Source organism: Octopus bimaculoides, chromosome 11 (genome assembly GCF_046866305.1).
Source record: "Octopus bimaculoides isolate indiv1 chromosome 11, ASM4686630v1, whole genome shotgun sequence".
Lineage (NCBI taxonomy): Eukaryota > Metazoa > Mollusca > Cephalopoda > Octopoda > Octopodidae > Octopus > Octopus bimaculoides.
This window is the reverse complement of record NC_142938.1, coordinates 49,040,328-49,059,190: the sequence shown is the minus strand read 5'-3', so window position 1 is coordinate 49,059,190 and position 18,863 is coordinate 49,040,328. Positions and strand designations below refer to the sequence as shown.

At 35.1% G+C, this 18,863-nt stretch overlaps 1 protein-coding gene across 11 annotated transcripts in view; it reads left to right on the top strand.

The window, feature by feature from the left end:
- LOC106870835 (pleckstrin homology domain-containing family D member 1) overlaps positions 1-18,863 on the top strand; it is a 210,407-nt gene that overhangs the window by 165,151 nt on the left and 26,393 nt on the right. For 10 of the 11 annotated variants that reach the window (XR_001409585.3, XR_016243666.1, XM_014917059.3 and 7 more), the window contains exons 9-13: positions 3,347-3,528; positions 6,812-6,902; positions 7,913-7,954; positions 9,317-9,467; positions 13,512-13,649. Coding sequence is in view for 9 of the 11 variants with exons in the window: in XM_014917059.3 (XP_014772545.1) it covers positions 3,347-3,528; positions 6,812-6,902; positions 7,913-7,954; positions 9,317-9,467; positions 13,512-13,649 (604 nt within the window). In the remaining 2 variants the exon portion in view is untranslated. Of the gene's footprint in view, positions 1-3,346; positions 3,529-6,811; positions 6,903-7,912; positions 7,955-9,316; positions 9,468-13,511; positions 13,650-17,377; positions 17,504-18,863 lie in introns of all 11 variants that reach the window. The other variant, XM_014917060.2, reaches the window with a different exon arrangement.

Genomic DNA, 18,863 nt, shown 5'->3' with positions numbered 1-18,863 from the left:
TTTAGTTGGCTCAGGGCTATAGTAAAAGACACTTCTTGAAGGTGTTGGGCAGAAGGATTGGACACGAAGCTATCTGGTTTCATAATGAACTTCATAATCATACAGCCATATTTGATATGTATGTGTGTGTATATATACATGTGGGGGGGGGGTATCTATCCTACACGTTCATACCTTGGTAAAAGAAAAGATTAGGTAGTTATGTAAAAATTTATTGTGTATTGCATATCCTGTTTACAACACATGAACACACACATTCCCTCACAGTATGTGTGTGTGTGTGTGTGTCTCTCTCTCTCTTTCTTTTTTTCTCTCTCTCTCTCTCTCTTTCTTTTTTCTCTCTCTCTTTCTTTTTATCTCTCTCTCTTCCTCCTTCATCATATTATTATCAATCAGTCAAAATCCATATTCTAGGCTGGCTCTAAGCAGACAGCAAGAGATACAACTTGCTCCCCAACTCACTGTCTGTCTCCCATCACCTGCCATCCTCATTTTCCTCCCTTTCTATTCAACCTCTCCTTTGTAGTCTTCCTATTTTCCTCTTTTTTTTTTACCTGGAGTTCATCCATGTATGACCGTATATGCTACAGACAGTGATTTTGTGTTACCTGACCAAAACACTTCAATTTTCACCACCTTTTAACAATTAATTAACAGAAAAATTTTATGGTTTTTGTTCCTGGGTTTTCCAACAATTTTTTTTTTCTGATGCATTAAAATTTCTATGCAGCTATGAAAGAACAGACCTAGTACTCTGCTTCTATATTTTTTGAGAGTTTTTGTACTTGTTTTTCTTTTCTCTCCATTCTTCTCTTACTCTCACTTCCTTTTCTCTCTCACCTACCACTTCCCTCTCTTCCTCTCCTTATCTTTTATGCTGTCTTTCCATCTCCCACCTGTCTCTTTTCTCTCACTCTCTCTCTCTCTCTCTCTCTCTCCACTTCCATCTCCCTTTTCATTCCCTTCTCTCTCTTGCTCCACCTCACACTTCTTTCCCTCTCTCTCTCTTCCCCCTCTCTCAGTTTGAAGGTATGCTGGCTATAGTGAATGCATGTACACACACACATACACTATCAACATTACATTATTTCATCATGTTCTCTTTGGAGAAAAGAAAGAGATAGCAAGAGAGAGACAGACAGACAGACAGAATATGGAAGTGTGCCAAACTTCATCTTGTATATTGTTTTACTTTTCTTTTTATAGTTCCCATCACTGTTTTTGGTTGTTGACTTTTTTTTTTCTTTTTTCCTTGTTTACAACAAAGATTTGTTTTGGTTAGGAAGAAGGCCAAAGGAAGGAGGGAAAGAAAGAATTTGGTTGATTAAATCAGCGTCTGTGTCTTCTTATTGGTTGTATATCTGACCAATTAAATGCCTTCTACGTAGTCGCTTGACCAGGGCCTAACGGAGATCTCTATGTTATTGATGTAGTGGTTTAACCCTGGTTTAGCCCCAATCAGGTAGACCCATTGTCAAAGACATTCTACTTGTGAATGTCCTGTCTTTTTCAGGAGTATCCAGAACCACATGTTCCAATGTGTCCTTCCTTTTTCTAATACGGTACAACATGTAAGCTGAGGGAGATTTGGTTATTGTTACTAACAAGTTGAGCAGCCACAGAAAGGCTCCTTGTTATGCTTGCTTGACCTGCAAGAAATATCATTCAAAGGAAGGACAGGATAGATAATACAATCTTAGATATGCCATCTGAAGAAGAACGGAATGGTCTTGGCTGAAATGCCTTTGATCAGGAATCAACAGCAACAACATCTCCTAGACTAGTATTTCTCAACCATTTTTCATCTATGGACACCTTTCATTACTATTTTATTCTTGTGGGCTTCCATAGACATTCAATGTTTACAAATTAGTTTTCTAGATACTTCTTTCTAAATATACTTATTTCGTTTTGTTATTCACACATTAACTTACATAGTTTGAACTATGTAAAACATTAGAGAGAAAAACTTAGCTGTTTCTTCCAATAAATACATCTAAACCAAGTTTTTCCATGGACCTTTACAATACTACTATGGATCCCTAATTTACTATTTTGCTTCCATGGATCCCCCAAAACCTTATATGGACCCCTGTTCAGAACTACTCCCCTAGACCCTAGCATGCTCCTTGGTTTAAACCTTTTGATACCTGCCTAACTGAACCCAACCCTGTTTCTACAAACTTCCTGTTTTAAAGTATCTAAATTAAGACCTTCCATCAAAATTCTATGTTAATTTCAATTCCAGACACTAGCTTAATAATGATTAGATTATTTTCCTAAATTATTCATTATCTTCAAAATTATGTACAGCAAAGGCAGTGTATTTCAACAGAAATACAGTTGTCAAAGCATGAAAACTATCACATATTCAAGGCAAGCTGAAATAACTTCATGGTCACTTGATTTGTTACATCAAACCATTTTAGAAAAAAACATATTAGATAAAGTGGGCTTGAGTTGCCTCCACATAGGAAAGAGATGGGATGGTCTTCCACTGCCATAGGCTCAACCATATACTGTAATGCCTCGATATACAAGTTATCTTGTTCTCGGAGACTGCTTATAAATCAAAAACTCATAAAGCAGAGCAATAACTTCTCATAGTAACAATGTTATAAATCATAATTCATTCCCAGAAAGATATTTTACTTATAAAACTTCTAATACTCATAAATAAATGGCAATAAAACCACAGTAGAATGTAAAGAATATATTATGTAAAGTGAAAAGAATGTCAAGATCGTTTATAATAAGAAATATTACTATCATAATCGTTTTCTGAATCACTTTCACTCACACTAGACTTGTGCACACCATCACTTGTAGACATGATCATCGATTTATAAGCACTCATAGACAGACTTGTAGATTTCTTTTTAAAAAAACAAGCCTAGAGTTGTTTGCTTAGGAGAAGCCTTTTTTCTGCTCTCTATAAATCTCTGTTGCATGCAGAAGCATTTGTTATGGTAGTAGAAACTTTTGCACTTTGTTCAAAATTTGGATCTTGTGCTTGAAAAATAAAGCTTGTAAAGTGAAGTATTTCTGTACCTGTCAGACAGCGACTGATATCTTGACAGTTTGTTTTTCTCAGTCTGACTAGCAGCAGAGTCTGGACTAGTAAGCTGAACACACCATGTTGCCACTGGAGAAGGTGTTACAGCACATGGCATCCCAGATCTGGAGCCTACCGTCATAGAACGAGAAATCATACCCTCAGGCTTTTCACTGTCTCCTTGGTCAAGCCCCGCTGGCTCAATTTAGGAAGGGAAGCCTGTGGTGTTATGAATTTCTTCTGAACTATTCATTCATTTTCACAAATTCTTATCTTTCAACTTCTTTTCAGATATTGGCATCCGAAAGAGAGAAAATTCTAACAGCTTTAAAAGAGAAAGAAGGAGAGACTGAGACATTATCAAAGAAAAACGAGACATTGGCACAGACCACAGCAAACCTTCGGCATACCCTAGGAACTATAGAACTGAAAACTAAAGAACTCTTATATGAGAAAGCAGAAGCAGAGAAACAGTAAGAGACATAATTGGGCCTTTTGTTTTTACATTGTTTTCAGTTGTTTTCAAATGTAACTGTTTATTTTTGTTACATGTTTACAGAGAAGTTCTGTTACACAGATTACGTAATTAGTGTGGGGTAACTTCTAGAGAAAACAGTGCAGCTAAGGTAAAAACAGGGGAAAATAAGTGTAGGAAGCTGTTACCTCTGCTGCTTGTAGCAAAGAATTTCTCTAATACCCTCTCTCCCTTCCTCCCTCCCTCTATCTCTCATACTTTCTTTTCAGTTATCCTGCTTCACTCTTTATCTATCTCTCCCTCTTTCTTTCCTCCCTGTCTCTCTCCTCCCACTTTCCCTTCCTTCTCTATACTCCTTCCTCTGTCTATTGTTCTTGCCTCCATTTATCTTCCTTCCTTCTCTCTATTACTCCCTTTTGCTTCTCTGTCTGTCTCTCCTCTCTCTATTTATCTTATTTTCTTCTCTTTGCTGCTCTCATGTCCCTATTTCTCTCTCCATCTCTCTCTCCCCCTCTCTCTCTCTCTCTCCCCAGTCCCTCTAATGTTAATATCTCTTCACATCATCAGGAATATGCTCCTTTCCCCTTTCTCTTCCTCCTCTTTAAAGGTAGAAAAAATTTTGATGGGTGAAAGAATTAAATAGTAAAACTAGAGAAAGCAAACAAGAAAGAGACAGAGAGAGACTGATAAAAGAATGGAAAGGAAGAAGAGAAAGACTTGTGACAAAGTTAAGAACATGACTGTGTGCATGCATGCAAGTGTGTATGTATGATAGACTGATAGGTAGATGAGTAAGTCCAATTTACATTGCTTATTTTAGAGTTATCTGCCCCTTCCACCCCATTTTGTGTTATACTTTCAAATGGAGTAGATGCAGCTTGGCTGAATGGTTAAACAGTTCACTTTGCAACAAGAACCCAGGTTCAATCCCATTGCAAGACATCTTTAGCAAATGTCATTTTCTATAGCCTCAAGTCAGTCTATACTTTGTTAGTGAAACTGGGTAAACATTAACTGTAGATGGCCCATTAGGTGGATTGTACCTATAATTCAAAAGGTACACATGTCTGTTGGAATATTCAGCCACTTACACGTTAATTCAGAAGCAGATAATTCAGTTGACTGAACAACTGAATCCTCATCATCAAACAATGGAGATCCACCACTACTGTCAGTTAAAAAGATAAAAGGTTTTGTTTCTCATTAAGAACAGCATTAATGCTCCAACAATGTATGGACTCTTTCTCTAAATCTGAGACTCCATGCCACTACGTAAACAAAATAGAAAAATAAACATGGTTTATTTCCTGAATTTTAATTTAAAACATTGGATCTTTCTGATTTGACAGGCGCCACTTGTTTTCTTAATGAAACATTTTCAAACTTGGGACACTGGTAGAATGTGTCATATAAAACATCTTTTACTCTTAGTGTTATTGAGAAAATTTTGTCTTTTTAAAAGTTGTTTCGTGTTAAAATTGTCCTATTTCGGTAATTTCAACCAATCACTGACGTCTATTGAGATGAAAACAATTACTGCTGTGGAATGTAAGCAACACGTTCTACCGGTGTAATGGGATCTTTTCCCTTGAATAAAATTAGTGCCGTTGTTTGTCAACAACTATCGGCGGTACTGTTATTTATGACATTGTTTGTGCGTTTGTACTGGTTTTAGTTTTAGGGTTAGGGTTAAGGTTTTAGAGTTAGGGTTAGTAGTAAAATTACTAAAATATGACAACTTTTAATATGAAATAACTTCGAATATAAAAATTTTTCTCTGTTCTATAACACAAAATATACAAGTATTCGAAGTTTTAAAGTGTTTCGGTAGAAAACACACTAAATAAAACATAAATAAAGAATGGCAGCTGCCAAATCAGAAAGATCCAAAACATTTTCTTCCTGTCAGATGTTCCATGGTGATGTTGGCATTACTACTACAACTACTGTTGTTGTTGCTGTTGTAGTTCTTTAGCCCTAGGTCAGTGCTGATCGGGCTGAGTTATGATCAAAAGCTTTTCAACAATGATTGTGCTTACTGTCTCTTTTTGTACATCAAGAACTGCATCATCTGGTATGCCTTTCCCTTTTTTAAGATCTAGTGTCTGATTTAAAAGAGACTTTATTGCCACTTTTTGCAGGACAAACAACCATGTTGCTCAGGCATGGGCAACCTTTTTTGAGAAGCAGACCACATGGTTCATCATGAGGTGGACTGCACTACTGAAAAAATTCAAAATAATTTTTCGTTATGCATGTCATTCAGAGTGGAGGTGCGTGGCTTAGTGGTTAAGGTGTCAGCATCATGACCGTAAGATTGTGGTTTCGATTCCTGGACCGGGCAACGCGTTGTGTTCTTGAGCAAAACACTTCATTTCACATTGCTCCAGTCCACTCAGCTGGCAAAAATGAGTAACGCTGCGATGGACTGGCGTCCTGTCCAGCTGGGGAACACATACGCCATTGAAATCGGGAAACCGGGCCCATGAGCCTGGCTAGGCTTTAAAAGGGCACATTTATTTTATTTTATGTCATTCAGAAAGTCTCATGGGCCACAGTTTACCCATGACTGATGTAGATGTTTCATCATTAGCTGGATATCATTATTGCTGTTGACATTAAATAAAATACACCATTTTGAGCGTGGCCATTGCCAGTACCGCCTGACTGGCCTTCGTAGGATTTTCGAGTGAGATCGTTGCCAGTGCCCCTGGACTGGCTCTTGTGCGGGTGGCACATAAAATACACCGTTTTGAGCGTGGCCGTTGCCAGTACCGCCTGACTGGCCTTCGTGTGGGTGACACATAAAAGCACCCACTACACTCTTTGAGTGGTTGGCGTTAGGAAGGGCATCCAGCTGTAGAAACTCTGCCAAATCAGATTGGAGCCTGGTGTTGCCATCCAGTTTCACCAGTCCTCAGTCAAATCGTCCAACCCATGCTAGCATGGAAAGCGGACGTTAAACGATGATGATGATGATGATGATGATTAAGATAATAATTCTGCTGGCAGAATTATTTGCATGTTGGACAAAATGCTTAGCAGCATTTCTTCCAGCTTTTACTTTCTGAATTCAAATGCTGCCAAGGTCATCTCTGCTGTTCATCCTTATGGGAATCAATAAAACAAGTACCAGTTGACTACTGGGGCTAATGTAATTGACGAGCTTCCTCCCCTAAAATTTCAGGTCTTGTGCCTTTCGTCAAAAGAAGATATTGTTGTTGTTATTGTTGTTGTTATTGTCATTGTTGATGTCATTGTCATCATTGCTGTTATTTCAGATTGTCTGAAAATGATGAACGAACTTCTCAGTTGAAAGCTGAAAAGGAATATTTCAGTGACCAAGCTCACTCAATGCAAGCTACTATTTTGGTAAGGTCCAAGCTTTCTCACATTTAGAATGTTCTCTTTCAATGGATTTTGTATCACAAAGTAATTGCCCTCCTGTCTCTCTACTATCTCCCTGCTTATACATCTACCTACCTACCTTTACTATCTCACCATGTATCTCTCATAGAGCTGTCTACCTATATATCTACATGTGTCTATCATACAGCTACCTCCCTACCCATCTATATCTTTATATATGTCTATCATAGATCTGGTTATTAATTTATATACTGCAGTGATTTGTTAGCATAGATCAAAATGCCTTGTGATATTTGTTCTGCCTCTTTGTCCTCTAAGTTCAAATCTTGTCACAGTCAACTTTGCTTTTAACAGAATTGATGGATGACTTGTTAATCTCCTGCAATAGAACTGACTGATGACTTATTATTAACTGTAATAAGATTGACTAATGACTTATTGTTAGGCAACTGTAATAAGATTGTTAAATGACTTATTAGTCACCTGTAATAGGACTGACTGATGACTTGTTAGTCAATTGTTATAGGATTAACTGATGACCTGTAATAAGATTTGTGATTGACTTGTTAGCCATCTGTAATAGGACTGACTGGTGACTTGTTGTGAGTCACTTATAATAGGACTAGTTTACAATGTTTTGTTAGATACCTTTTATTCCAAAATATCAGCAATACATCAACAGAGGAGCTTGTATGCAGTCATTTGGTACGCTAGAAATAACAAACAAGTGTCAGTGAAATCACACTTTACTCCTCTTAAAAAGAAAAAGAATTGATACATTGAATAATGTAGTTCTAGAAATACTATGTCATAAAAAGAAAGATATATTCACAGATGAAACACATTTTGATCATGTGCTGTCTCAAGTTTTGAACAGGGATTATAAACAACAACTACAACAATGGTCAAATAACTGACTTATTCATTGTACAACACCAAGATAAATAAATGTTCTCTCATACACCAATGGATAATTTTCATTGATTTTTTAAAATGTCTTTTGTCTTTATCAGGATTTAAATGCACAGAAAGAATTGACAGAATCTGAACTTAGGGTAAGTAGTTCTTTAACTCTTTCCATCTTTGAAAAACTGTTACTCACACCCACCACTTTTATCTTCTCTGATACTAATGTCATCTTCACCCTCCTCCTTTGCTCGTTAATACTATCATCACCATTACAATATATCACTATTTACAATGTGTTGTCTTTATCAGTCATGGATAACCACCATCACCACCTTTACCTTCTTCAGCATCATCTAAACCAGTGGTTCTCAACCGGGGTTGATATGGTCTTTGGATCCGTATGACCCTCAGGAGTTCATATGGCCCTTGGGGGTCCGTATAAAATTTTATTGTCAAAATTTATCTGCAATAAATTACTTATACTTCTACAATACACAAAATATTTTTTTTTTATAGGCGTAGGAGTGGCTGTATGGTAAGTACCTTGCTTACCAACCACATGGTTCTGGGTTCAGTCCCACTGCGTGGCACCTTGGGCAAGTGTCTTCTACTATAGCCTCAGGCCAACCAAAGCCTTGTGAGTGGATTTGGTAGATGGAAACTGAAAGAAGCCCGTCGTATATATGTATATATATATATATATATATATGTTTGTGTGTCTGTGTTTGTCCCCCCAACATCGCTTGACAACCAATGCTGGTGTGTTTACGTCCCCGTAACTTAGAAGTTTGGCAAAAGTGACCGATAGAATAAGTACTAGGCTTCCAAAGAATAAGTCCTGGGGTCGATTTGCTCAACTAAAGGCAGTGCTCCAGCATGGCCACAGTCAAATGACTGAAACAAGTAAAAGAGTAAAAGAGTAATTCCAAATAATATCTAACTATAAAAATATATGATTTTTTAGACTCGGAATGGCTAGAAGGGTCCATTTGAGGAAAATAGGAATCAAAGGGATTCATAGATAAAAAAGATGGTTGAGAAACACTGATCAAAACTATCTTCATCAATACCGTTCTTTAGGGCACCACCACCATCACCACTATCAGCATATTCAAATTGAAGAAGCAAGGCTACTATTGGTCAAAGGTCATCAAAAACAAATCAGAGGTGAACTGTATCAAAATATTCATGATCTCATGCATTCAAGTATGTCCAGTATTTGCAAAAGAAAAATTGTATCTGCAACATTCATAGGAGACTCATGATGGGTGTAAAAACTATATCAAGATTCAGTTGTTCTTAAACATTCAAACAGTTGCATATTATTTTAATGAGCATTGTAGTTTAGTTGATTAAAAAACTAAACACTCATGATTGTAAATTCTGCACAGGATTCATTGATATGTTCATGTGTGTGTGCATACATGCACATGTTTGTGTGTGTATGCTTGTAACTTGCATTATTTTTTTTTTTTTTAATTTTCTTTCTTTTTCTTTTTTTATTTCAGGAAGAAATTTTGGCTCGGATTGATGCCGAGAGGAGGCTAAGAAAGGCCGAAAAGTCATTGCAATACCTTGATCAGGCAGTTACAGCCGAAACTGTAAACATAGAAGAAGGGATTCGAGAAGGCATGATAGTCAATGTTGGAATGTTAAAAAGTATAGTTTTTTTTGTTTGGTTTTTAGTTATTTACATTTTGCTTTGAAATTTTAAAAGTTTTTTTTTTTATAATTTATTTTTTTTATTTGTTTTAATTTATGCTTTTAATCCCTATACCTCATTCTTTAAACATTTTTCCTTCAAATATATAAATTGACAAAGTTTAAATTCAAAATTTATTATCAATCTATAAACCCTTAAATACTCCTTCTGTCTCCACAAGATTTTAAGTTGAAACTGCATTAAGTTTATTAATCATTTCTCTAATTAGAAAACTGATGAGGATGATTAATTAATTAAATGTTGTTTCATGTTTATAATACTTATACTATTTTCTCCTTTCCATCAGTTTTCTTTTCAGTTGTTTAATTTTCCCTAGATTTAATTATAGAATTTTTTTCTTCATTTATTTATTATTATTTTAAAATTTGTTGATGAATAAAAATAAAATATTTTAAAATACTGTTGACATTCACATAATACCTTAGATTTTAAAAAGAAATTTGTCATTTAATTCATTAGGGTTATATAGATTTTGTTAGTTTATACCAAAGCATCAACTATGTACCCTATCTAAGATGTATCTCTTGGAAACTTCATAAAAAAAAAATACATGTATTTTTATGAAAATCATTGGTAAACAAAGTTAGAAGGGTGGGGGAACACTTTTTAGGTATACCATTTATCTTTTGAAATATTCAAAACATTGAAATACATTTTCTTTCAGTCTAAGGCTTTTTATGCATAAGATAATCCCCTATATAAATTGCTTTTGTCATTTTTGAATTCTCATATCAAGTCAAGCCTCCTATCAGTTGTCACCTTTTCTGTAAGAGCTTCTATTTTTGCATTTTAATTGCATCTCTGACACTATTTTCTCTGTTTCTCAAACATGAATTTTTGCCAAGACTGCTATGTTTCTATCAGCAGTTAGAACCATTTCACTTTATATTCACTGCTAATGGCTTTGTCAAAGGAATGGCTGTCACACCATCCCTTTTTTCCCCAGTCTCTGACAATTTGTAAGGCCTCACATCTGGTCACTACGATATGATAGATATAACAACTGAATAATGACTGGGTGTATTAAATGAAGTGACAAAAGGTAGTCTGCCAATAAGGATATGGGAGGAAAGGAGGGCAATAAAAAGTTCAAGGTTCATGCAGAAGAAGCTTGTTAGTGAATGGGTATGTGAAATGGCAGAATGCTGTCTATAGCTGAGGAGAAAGACTGCTTATTTTTCTCTCAGAGATTGCCAATATATATATATATATATATATATGTGGCTCAAAGCTGAATTAGGTCACTGTCACTGGAGGTAAATTAGGTTTGTTTAAATTCACCAAAGATAATAATGAATTTGTGAGAGATTACACAAATAGATTTTAAGTGCACAATTTCAGAATAAACATGAGCTCTTAATTTTTGGTCCTTTTGCCACAAATAAATTATATACCTCCTAAAATGACCTCCTATATATTTCTCCATCTCTAATCACCTGACCTTGAGTGTAACGGTTACTGTTGTTATTCTAAAATATTAATTTTCTATATCTCTCTACATTTGTATACACTAACCTCATTATTATTTTTGTAATAATTATTATAATTTGACTTGACACAGGATTGGTCCTATTCCTGGTAGAATATTATGGGGGTAATGATGTTACTGCCTGTAACCTAAATATATCCACATGATTTCACTAAGCCATCAAGTGCTCAAAACTCTTCTGATGATCTTTCTGTAGAAATTCTACAGGATATTCTATTTTAGTCTCCTTCAACCATTTACCTCTTTCATCAATTACAGTTCCTAATGCACCAATTATCACAGGTCCAATCTTTATAGATTTCATGTTCTAATTCCTCACAATCTCAAATTTTAAAGTGTTGTATTTTTTTCAACTTTTCATTTGCTTTCTTCACAATCCTAGTTTCAAATGGATATAATGGATCAATTAGTGAGCAAATTCGAGTTTCCTTGTCTATTTCTGTAATATCTGGCTTGTTGCATTCTATCTTCTTATCCATTTAAATGAGAAAATCCCACAAAAATTTTGCATGTTGCCAACTCAAGTACTCTTTCCACCTAATGATTATACCATGAACTTTCTGCACCAAACCTCCATTTCGGACAAAGCTTCCAGTGTAAAACTTTTACAGTTTGATCATGTCTTTATTTTTTACATTTTCCTTGGGCCAACTTGGGGCATTTTGCAACAATGTGTGCCATTATTTCATCCCAAATTTCACATCCTCTTCATTTTTCCAACACCTTATCCCAATATATATTTTCTCAAGTTGTTTGTTTGCAGTATTTGATCTTGAGCAGCTATAATAAGACTGTTTTTTTTGTTTTTTTCAATTGCCCCTTTTCCAACCAAGCCCAGGATTTTTTTCCTCATACATCTTCAGTGGCTTTCCAAAACTGATCATGCAAAGGTTTCTCATCAATATACTTAACATATTCTCATTGAATTTCATTATTGTCCTTTTCTCTTTTTCCTGTCTTGATCACCTGTTCTTTATTCACTGCCTTTAGTAACACTTTAGTACTGTTCAGCAAATAATCTAGTAATCTGTCTAGTTCCATCTACACACACTCTTCAACACCAATTAAGCCTCTTCCAACTTGGTATCCCTCTTCATGTACAACCAATTAATATCAGCTTTCAGATGGTGGGCTTTATATATAATCAACAGCTTTCTGGTTTTTATGTCAAGTTTCTGCATCTTACTTTTTGTCCAATCCATGATTCCATTGCCATATCTGATAACTGGCACTGCTCTTGAATTAATCACTTCAATAACATTTCTTGAATTCAACCTTGACTATAATATTTTCTTCACTCTCATTGTATATGCCCCATAAGTAATTTGCTTCATCTCTTCATGTTTTATTTTATCTACCTCCAGTTTTCTCAACAGATTTCATTGTTTGTCCATTTGGCATTTCAATTCCTTTGCCTCCTTCAAATCTTCCCTATTTCATTATCAAAACAGCACACTTTTCAACCCTGAATTCCGTTTCTACATCATTCAAGAAAATACAAGCAGTATATACAATACTTTGCAGCTGCTTGTTTTTCATATAAAGTTTTAAAATCATCCATGAATAGATGATTTATCTGACCATACCCTTTTCCTAAAGTCATTTGCTATTTTGACTTACCATTATACCAAATTAAGCAGTATCATAGCCAATAAATATAGTAATAGAGATAGGTTATCACCTTACAATGTACCATGTCTGATGTTCACCATCCCAAGTTTTTGTTTCCCTCCAATAAATTCATTACTCTGTTTCATACTTCCATTGATGATTTTCTCCATATTTTCTACCAATGTAAATAGCCTCATTGTTTTACTTATCCAACTGTGCAACATCATTTTTCTTTTTCTTTTTCGCACTTTCAAAGCCTAGCCAGGCTCATGGGCCCAGTTTCTAAGGCGTTTATGTGTGTCCCCCCCCCCAGTTGGACGGGACGCCAGTCCATCGCAGCGCTACTCAAGAAACAGGAAGAAATAGTGAGAGAAAGTTAGGGCGAAAGAGTACAACAGGGGTCACCACCACCCCCTGCCGGAGCCTCGTGGAGCTTAGGTGTTTCACTCAATAAACACACACAACAAAACCGCAATCCTCCGACTGCGAGTCTGCTGCCCTAACCACTGGGCCATTGCGCCTCCACGTGTGCAACATCATACCATATGCTTTTTTTATAATGCAACCATGCTACATCTAATCCCATCAATCTGCATCTGTAATTTCTGATCACTATTTTACCAACTAAAAACTGGTTTTTAGTTGTCCTACATGATCCACTACATCCTATCTGTTCTGCTGGAAGTAAATTATTACTTTCCAGATGATAATACACTTTTCTGCCAAGACACCGGTCGTAAGCTTTCACATAAGTTATAAGTTGAAAATTCAACCTTTCAAGATTTACTTGAAATTTACCTTTCAAGAAATACTTAAGACACAAGAACCATTTGAACTTGAACCTGAGTATAATCACCTGTATATTATTTCCCTTTTGCAGCTTTCTTTGAGGATCTTGCAGCAGAATCCAAGATTGACGCCAACAAACCAGTTGTGATAAAAAATATGGTCCATGCTCGGAAAACACTAACAAGGAAGGCAAATACACTAAAATTTGAAAAGAGAAGAAGATCATGTAGTAAGTTATATTATCAACATCATCATTGTTATTATCAATACATATTATCAACGGTATTATTATATATTATTTTTAAAAACACATTTGCACTTAACTGTAAAATTTTGTGTGATACGTTGTGTATAATGTTAGATTTGGGGACCAAAACTGTCATAGTGGTTGGTGAAAAAATTTTGCAGCCTAACTCCATCTTAGTTTTGATGGAAAAAGTTATAGTACATGGGATTTTGCAATATAGATATTCAAGGATGATTTTGGCTAATATCATTCCATGAATCTCTCTTTCTCTCTCTCTCTCTCTCTCTCTCTCTCTCTCTCTCATGTTGAAAGTATCACTTCCCCACCAAAAGAATTTTTTCCATTGCAATCTGTAATTTTCTGATACAGGGAGATAACTCCAACTTTGCAGATCGATTTAAAAATCATTGCAATAGAAAGTCTTTTCCCTTGAGATTATTTACAGTATTTTTATATATACGTGGTCTGATCAATAAGAATCCGGACTGTTGTCTTAGTAACAAAGCTAAAGTACACAATCTAAAGCCACTCGCACTAAGTTTTGACGTTCTAGCTCACTTCCACTATTTACAGTAGTGCTTGGAAGGAAGGTATGTAGTGTGTGAGTGTCGCCTATGCAAAGTTTTCATCGTTCGTAGGAGTGGCTGTGTGGTAAGTAGCTTGCTTACCAACCACATGGTTCCGGGTTCAGTCCCACTGCGTGGCACCTTGGGCAAGTGTCTTCTACTATAACCTCGGGCCGACCAAAGCCTTGTGAGTGGATTTGGTAGACGGAAGCTGAAAGAAGTCCGTCGTATGTATGTGTATATATATATATATATATGTGTTTGTGTGTCTGTGTTTGTCCCCCCAACATCGCTTGACAACCGATGCTGGTGTGTTTACATCCCCGTAACTTAGCGGTTCGGCAAAAGAGACTGATAGAATAAGTACTAGGCTTACGAAGAATAAGTCCTGGGGTCAATTTGCTCGACTAAAGGCGGTGCTCCAGCATGGCCACACTCAAATGACTGAAACAAGTAAAAGAGTAAGAGTTCTTGACACAATCAAGGCGATCTTGTGCAACTGAAATCTGAGTGGCTTTTCAGTTAGCTGAAAGCAGTTTTGGCACAAACTTGGCAGGCATGCATCTCGTACCCAAATCTTCAGTGATAATGGACTGAAGTGAACTGTAACTAATCTACACATTTTCTGATAACTCACGAATGATGATTCAACGATTTCCCTTCACAGCTGCATGCACATCTGTGATGTTTTTCTCAGTTCTGCTGGTTGCGGGTCTTCCAGAACATTCATCTATATTAACATTTTTCTGGCCGTCTTGGAAATGTCTGACCCATTCGTACACCCGTGTGTGACTCATACACTTTCTGCAACTTTGCGTAGGCCTCTGAGCATGTGTCACCATGACAATTTTCTCTGTCATGGTCAACGCGACGAACACCCACTATGCACCTTCCTTCCAAGCACTGTTGTAAACAGGGGAAGTGAGCTAGAACATTAAAACTTAGTGCACATTCACAGCAGTGTTCAACGTCAAGCAGCTTCACACTGCGTGCTTGGCAATAGTCCGGATACTTATTGATCAGACCTCATAAAATTTTTAGTAGAATATATAATATTTTTGCTTTCTAAGTTAGTAATAGTGAATTTCTGAGTGTGGCTTTATGATATACCGTATTTTAACCGTTTTTTGTCAAAAATTAGGTTCGAAAAATATGGGAGCTTCTTATACATGGATAGTATTATAACTCCTTACAAAACCTTTTTTTCCAAATTTTAAGCCCCCGAAATTAGTGGGTTACTTTATACACGAGGGTTCCTTATACATGTTAAAATATGGTAGTTTGAAGTTGTTAGTCAAAGTGTTATACTATTTGAAGGGAGTGAAAAATGCCTTAAATGATCGTGTCCAACGATTATTTTAAACTGAAAATATTTTGAATATTTGTAGTACCTTGACTTGGACATTAAACTACTTTGATGGAACTGAAATATAATATTTTTCTCCCTGGTTTAATTTCATGCTGTTCTATTGGAGATATTGCTTATCAGTAAACATCTATAAAATAAACAAGGGAGCTTTGTGGGATCACTGGAGCCAACAAAGCCCAAATTCTATGGTTGTTTGAGTCAATGAAGAGTGTCATTCAACCTGCTAGAAATATCTACCAGATTTTTTCTGTCTTAAAGGAAAGACACATTAGTTAATGTAATTCTAAATATGTTGTCTGTATAAAAGACAAGATGGTTACATTTTAAATGTTGATAACTGATATGCTAATCAATAACATCAATAAAACCACCATAGATTGATTTATCTGGGGGGGGGGGGGGTTTCTTGCATTAACTTTGTCATTGGTGAAATGACAGCAAAAAATGTAAATTCCCATTACCATGTTATTCTATTGCAATATTATGTAAGCTATTCCTTCTTGTCTTAACTAACTGTATTCTATACCCTCCAAATGTTTTTTTGGAAAATATCACAATGAATGCAGAACTGAGGAAAGAGAAAAGTGCTCTTCTGATGGCTTTCAGTAAAGTATGATATTGGGTCCTTCATTAAGGTGAAAACCTTTAATAGAAATCTTTTTCAATCCTGCAAGAGAATTAAAGAGACATAGGGACAGGCCACCATCAGTCAGATGAAAAATAATATTTCTTGGTAAATTCTACTCCAAAACTCTTTGTGTGTGTGTGTGTATGTGTAATATATATATATATATATATATATATACATACATGCACACACACACACACACACAAGTGAGTACATAGTTGCAACTCTTGGTGTAGAAAATATTATTCAAATAACAAAAGTAGAGTAAAATACACTATTCTATTGCAGCAGAAAAACTTCACAAACTGTTACTCAGAGTTTCATATAACCAATTATCAGACAAAAGTGAACTTTTGAGCTATACAAAGGTTTAGGAATGCTTATAAACAGTGCAGTGATAATTATTTGGTAACTCATCAAATAAGCATTTAAAGCTGATTTGGACAAGGAATTATGGCTTTTCAAATCTAATGGAAGCTTTGTCTGATGTTCAGTTTTATGAAAACCTGAGTAAGTTTGTCAGTTTTACAGATTCAATAAAACACTATACATACATTATATATATTATTACTATTAATAAAATTTAATATATTCTCATGACAGCCAATTTAGCAATTCATTTCATACCAGCAATCATCTGCAAAAGTCCATGCCATTCCATTCTTTTCAATCTATCTTGTTGCCAGAGTTGCTTCTCAACTCCTTATATGAAGCTGATTGGTAAACTGACAGTTATGAAAATATAACATTGTGTTTTATTAATAATAATAATAATAATAATAATAATAATAATAATAATAATAATAATAATGTACACACTCTGTTAACCAGTGTATGAGTTCCTTTTTTTTTTTTCTCTCTGATTCATGGATTTTTAGACAATTGTATTTTCACGCTACGTTAATTTTGAAGGATCTTTTACCTAACCTGTAGACTAAAATAAATATCTTTTTATTTGTTCCTGTTTATATGTGTGAATGTATGTACATGTGTGAATAAGTGAAGTAAAATTAAATTAATGGTATGTATTTATTTCTTTGTATATATGTGTGTTTTGTGTGAACTTGCTGTGTGTGTGTGTATGTATGTAATGCTTGCTCTTCTGGATGAGAGAAGCCTTGTTTATAACTGTGACTATCTCTTGTAGCTACAACTCAGCTACCAACATCTTCTTCTGAAGAATCTCAAGCATTGCTTCAACAGCACCCTTCTCTGGATATTCCACACAAAGTGCTCTATCGTTCAGTAACAATGGACCAGTAACATGTTTCAGGTACCTTGTGAAGTACCTAGTAATACTTCTTCACTCTTAGTGCAGTTCTCTTCACACTCATATTGATCTTATCCAATTAGAAAAACTCCATGAAAATAGCAATATTGTATGATCAACATGCACTTTCCGTGTTATGTGCACAATCTAATGTAGAATTTTTTTTTTTTTTTTAATCTTTGACAAAACCTAACTTGTTGAGTTAAATTAATTATATTCACTACTTTCTGCATGAAATTTAGATTAATTAATTTTCCCTTAATTATTATGAATTTTGTAGAATTTTTGTATATTTGTTTTATGTTGATTTTTTATCTTTTTATATTTTTGTTTGTTCTGTTACCTCCCCTCGAAAATAGTTTAGTATTGAGTGCAGAGATTGGATATATACTTTCATAGATCTTCCTCTCCTAACGTTTCCTTAGTCTAGGCGCACAGCTCGTCATATAGTTATACATGTCTGAATATTACATGTTATTTAGTATGTTACCTAGAAATAGTTTATTGATCTACATATTACATACATACCTACATGTTCAACACATTTAACTATCTGCATGTTCAACACATTTAACTACCTGCATGTTCAACATATTTAACTACCTACATATCCAATATATCTATCTACCTACCTACCTACATGTTTAATATATTATTTATCTATCTACATGTTGAACTCATTATCAAATTACTTACCTGCTTCATACAGTATTTGTGGCATATATTACTATACACTAGGTATTATAGCATAAAGTATGTACTACCTATATATTTTGTACATTGATTATCTACCTACTTATGATATATTGCATACCTCTAATACACAATACAAGGGTACACACAAACACACATACATATATACATACACATACATATAAATGTATTTGTGTGTGTGTGCCTGTGCATGTGTATCCTTGCCTTGACATCACGTGGTAGTTGTATGCAAACATCAGTCTCATACAAGCAATGTAGTTTCTTTCCAGTCTTTTGTGAAAAGCACATCTAGCCATAGGGAAAATATTATGTTGCTTGGAAACTGGTAAGTTGGTGACAGGAAGAGCATCCAGCCATAGAAAATTTTCCTCAATGAACTCCACTCAACTGATGCAAGCATTGGAAAAGTAAACATTAAAACAATGAAGATATATGATATGATTATATATATATATATATATATATATATATATATATAATTATATATAAAGGGCATTAACTGTGTATTAATGCCTCACGCTATCGAGGGACTAAATAAGTAAAAAAACTACCAAATATAAGCAACCTATTTACCGAAAGCGTGTATATATATATATATATATATATATATATATATATATATATATATATATATATATATATATATATA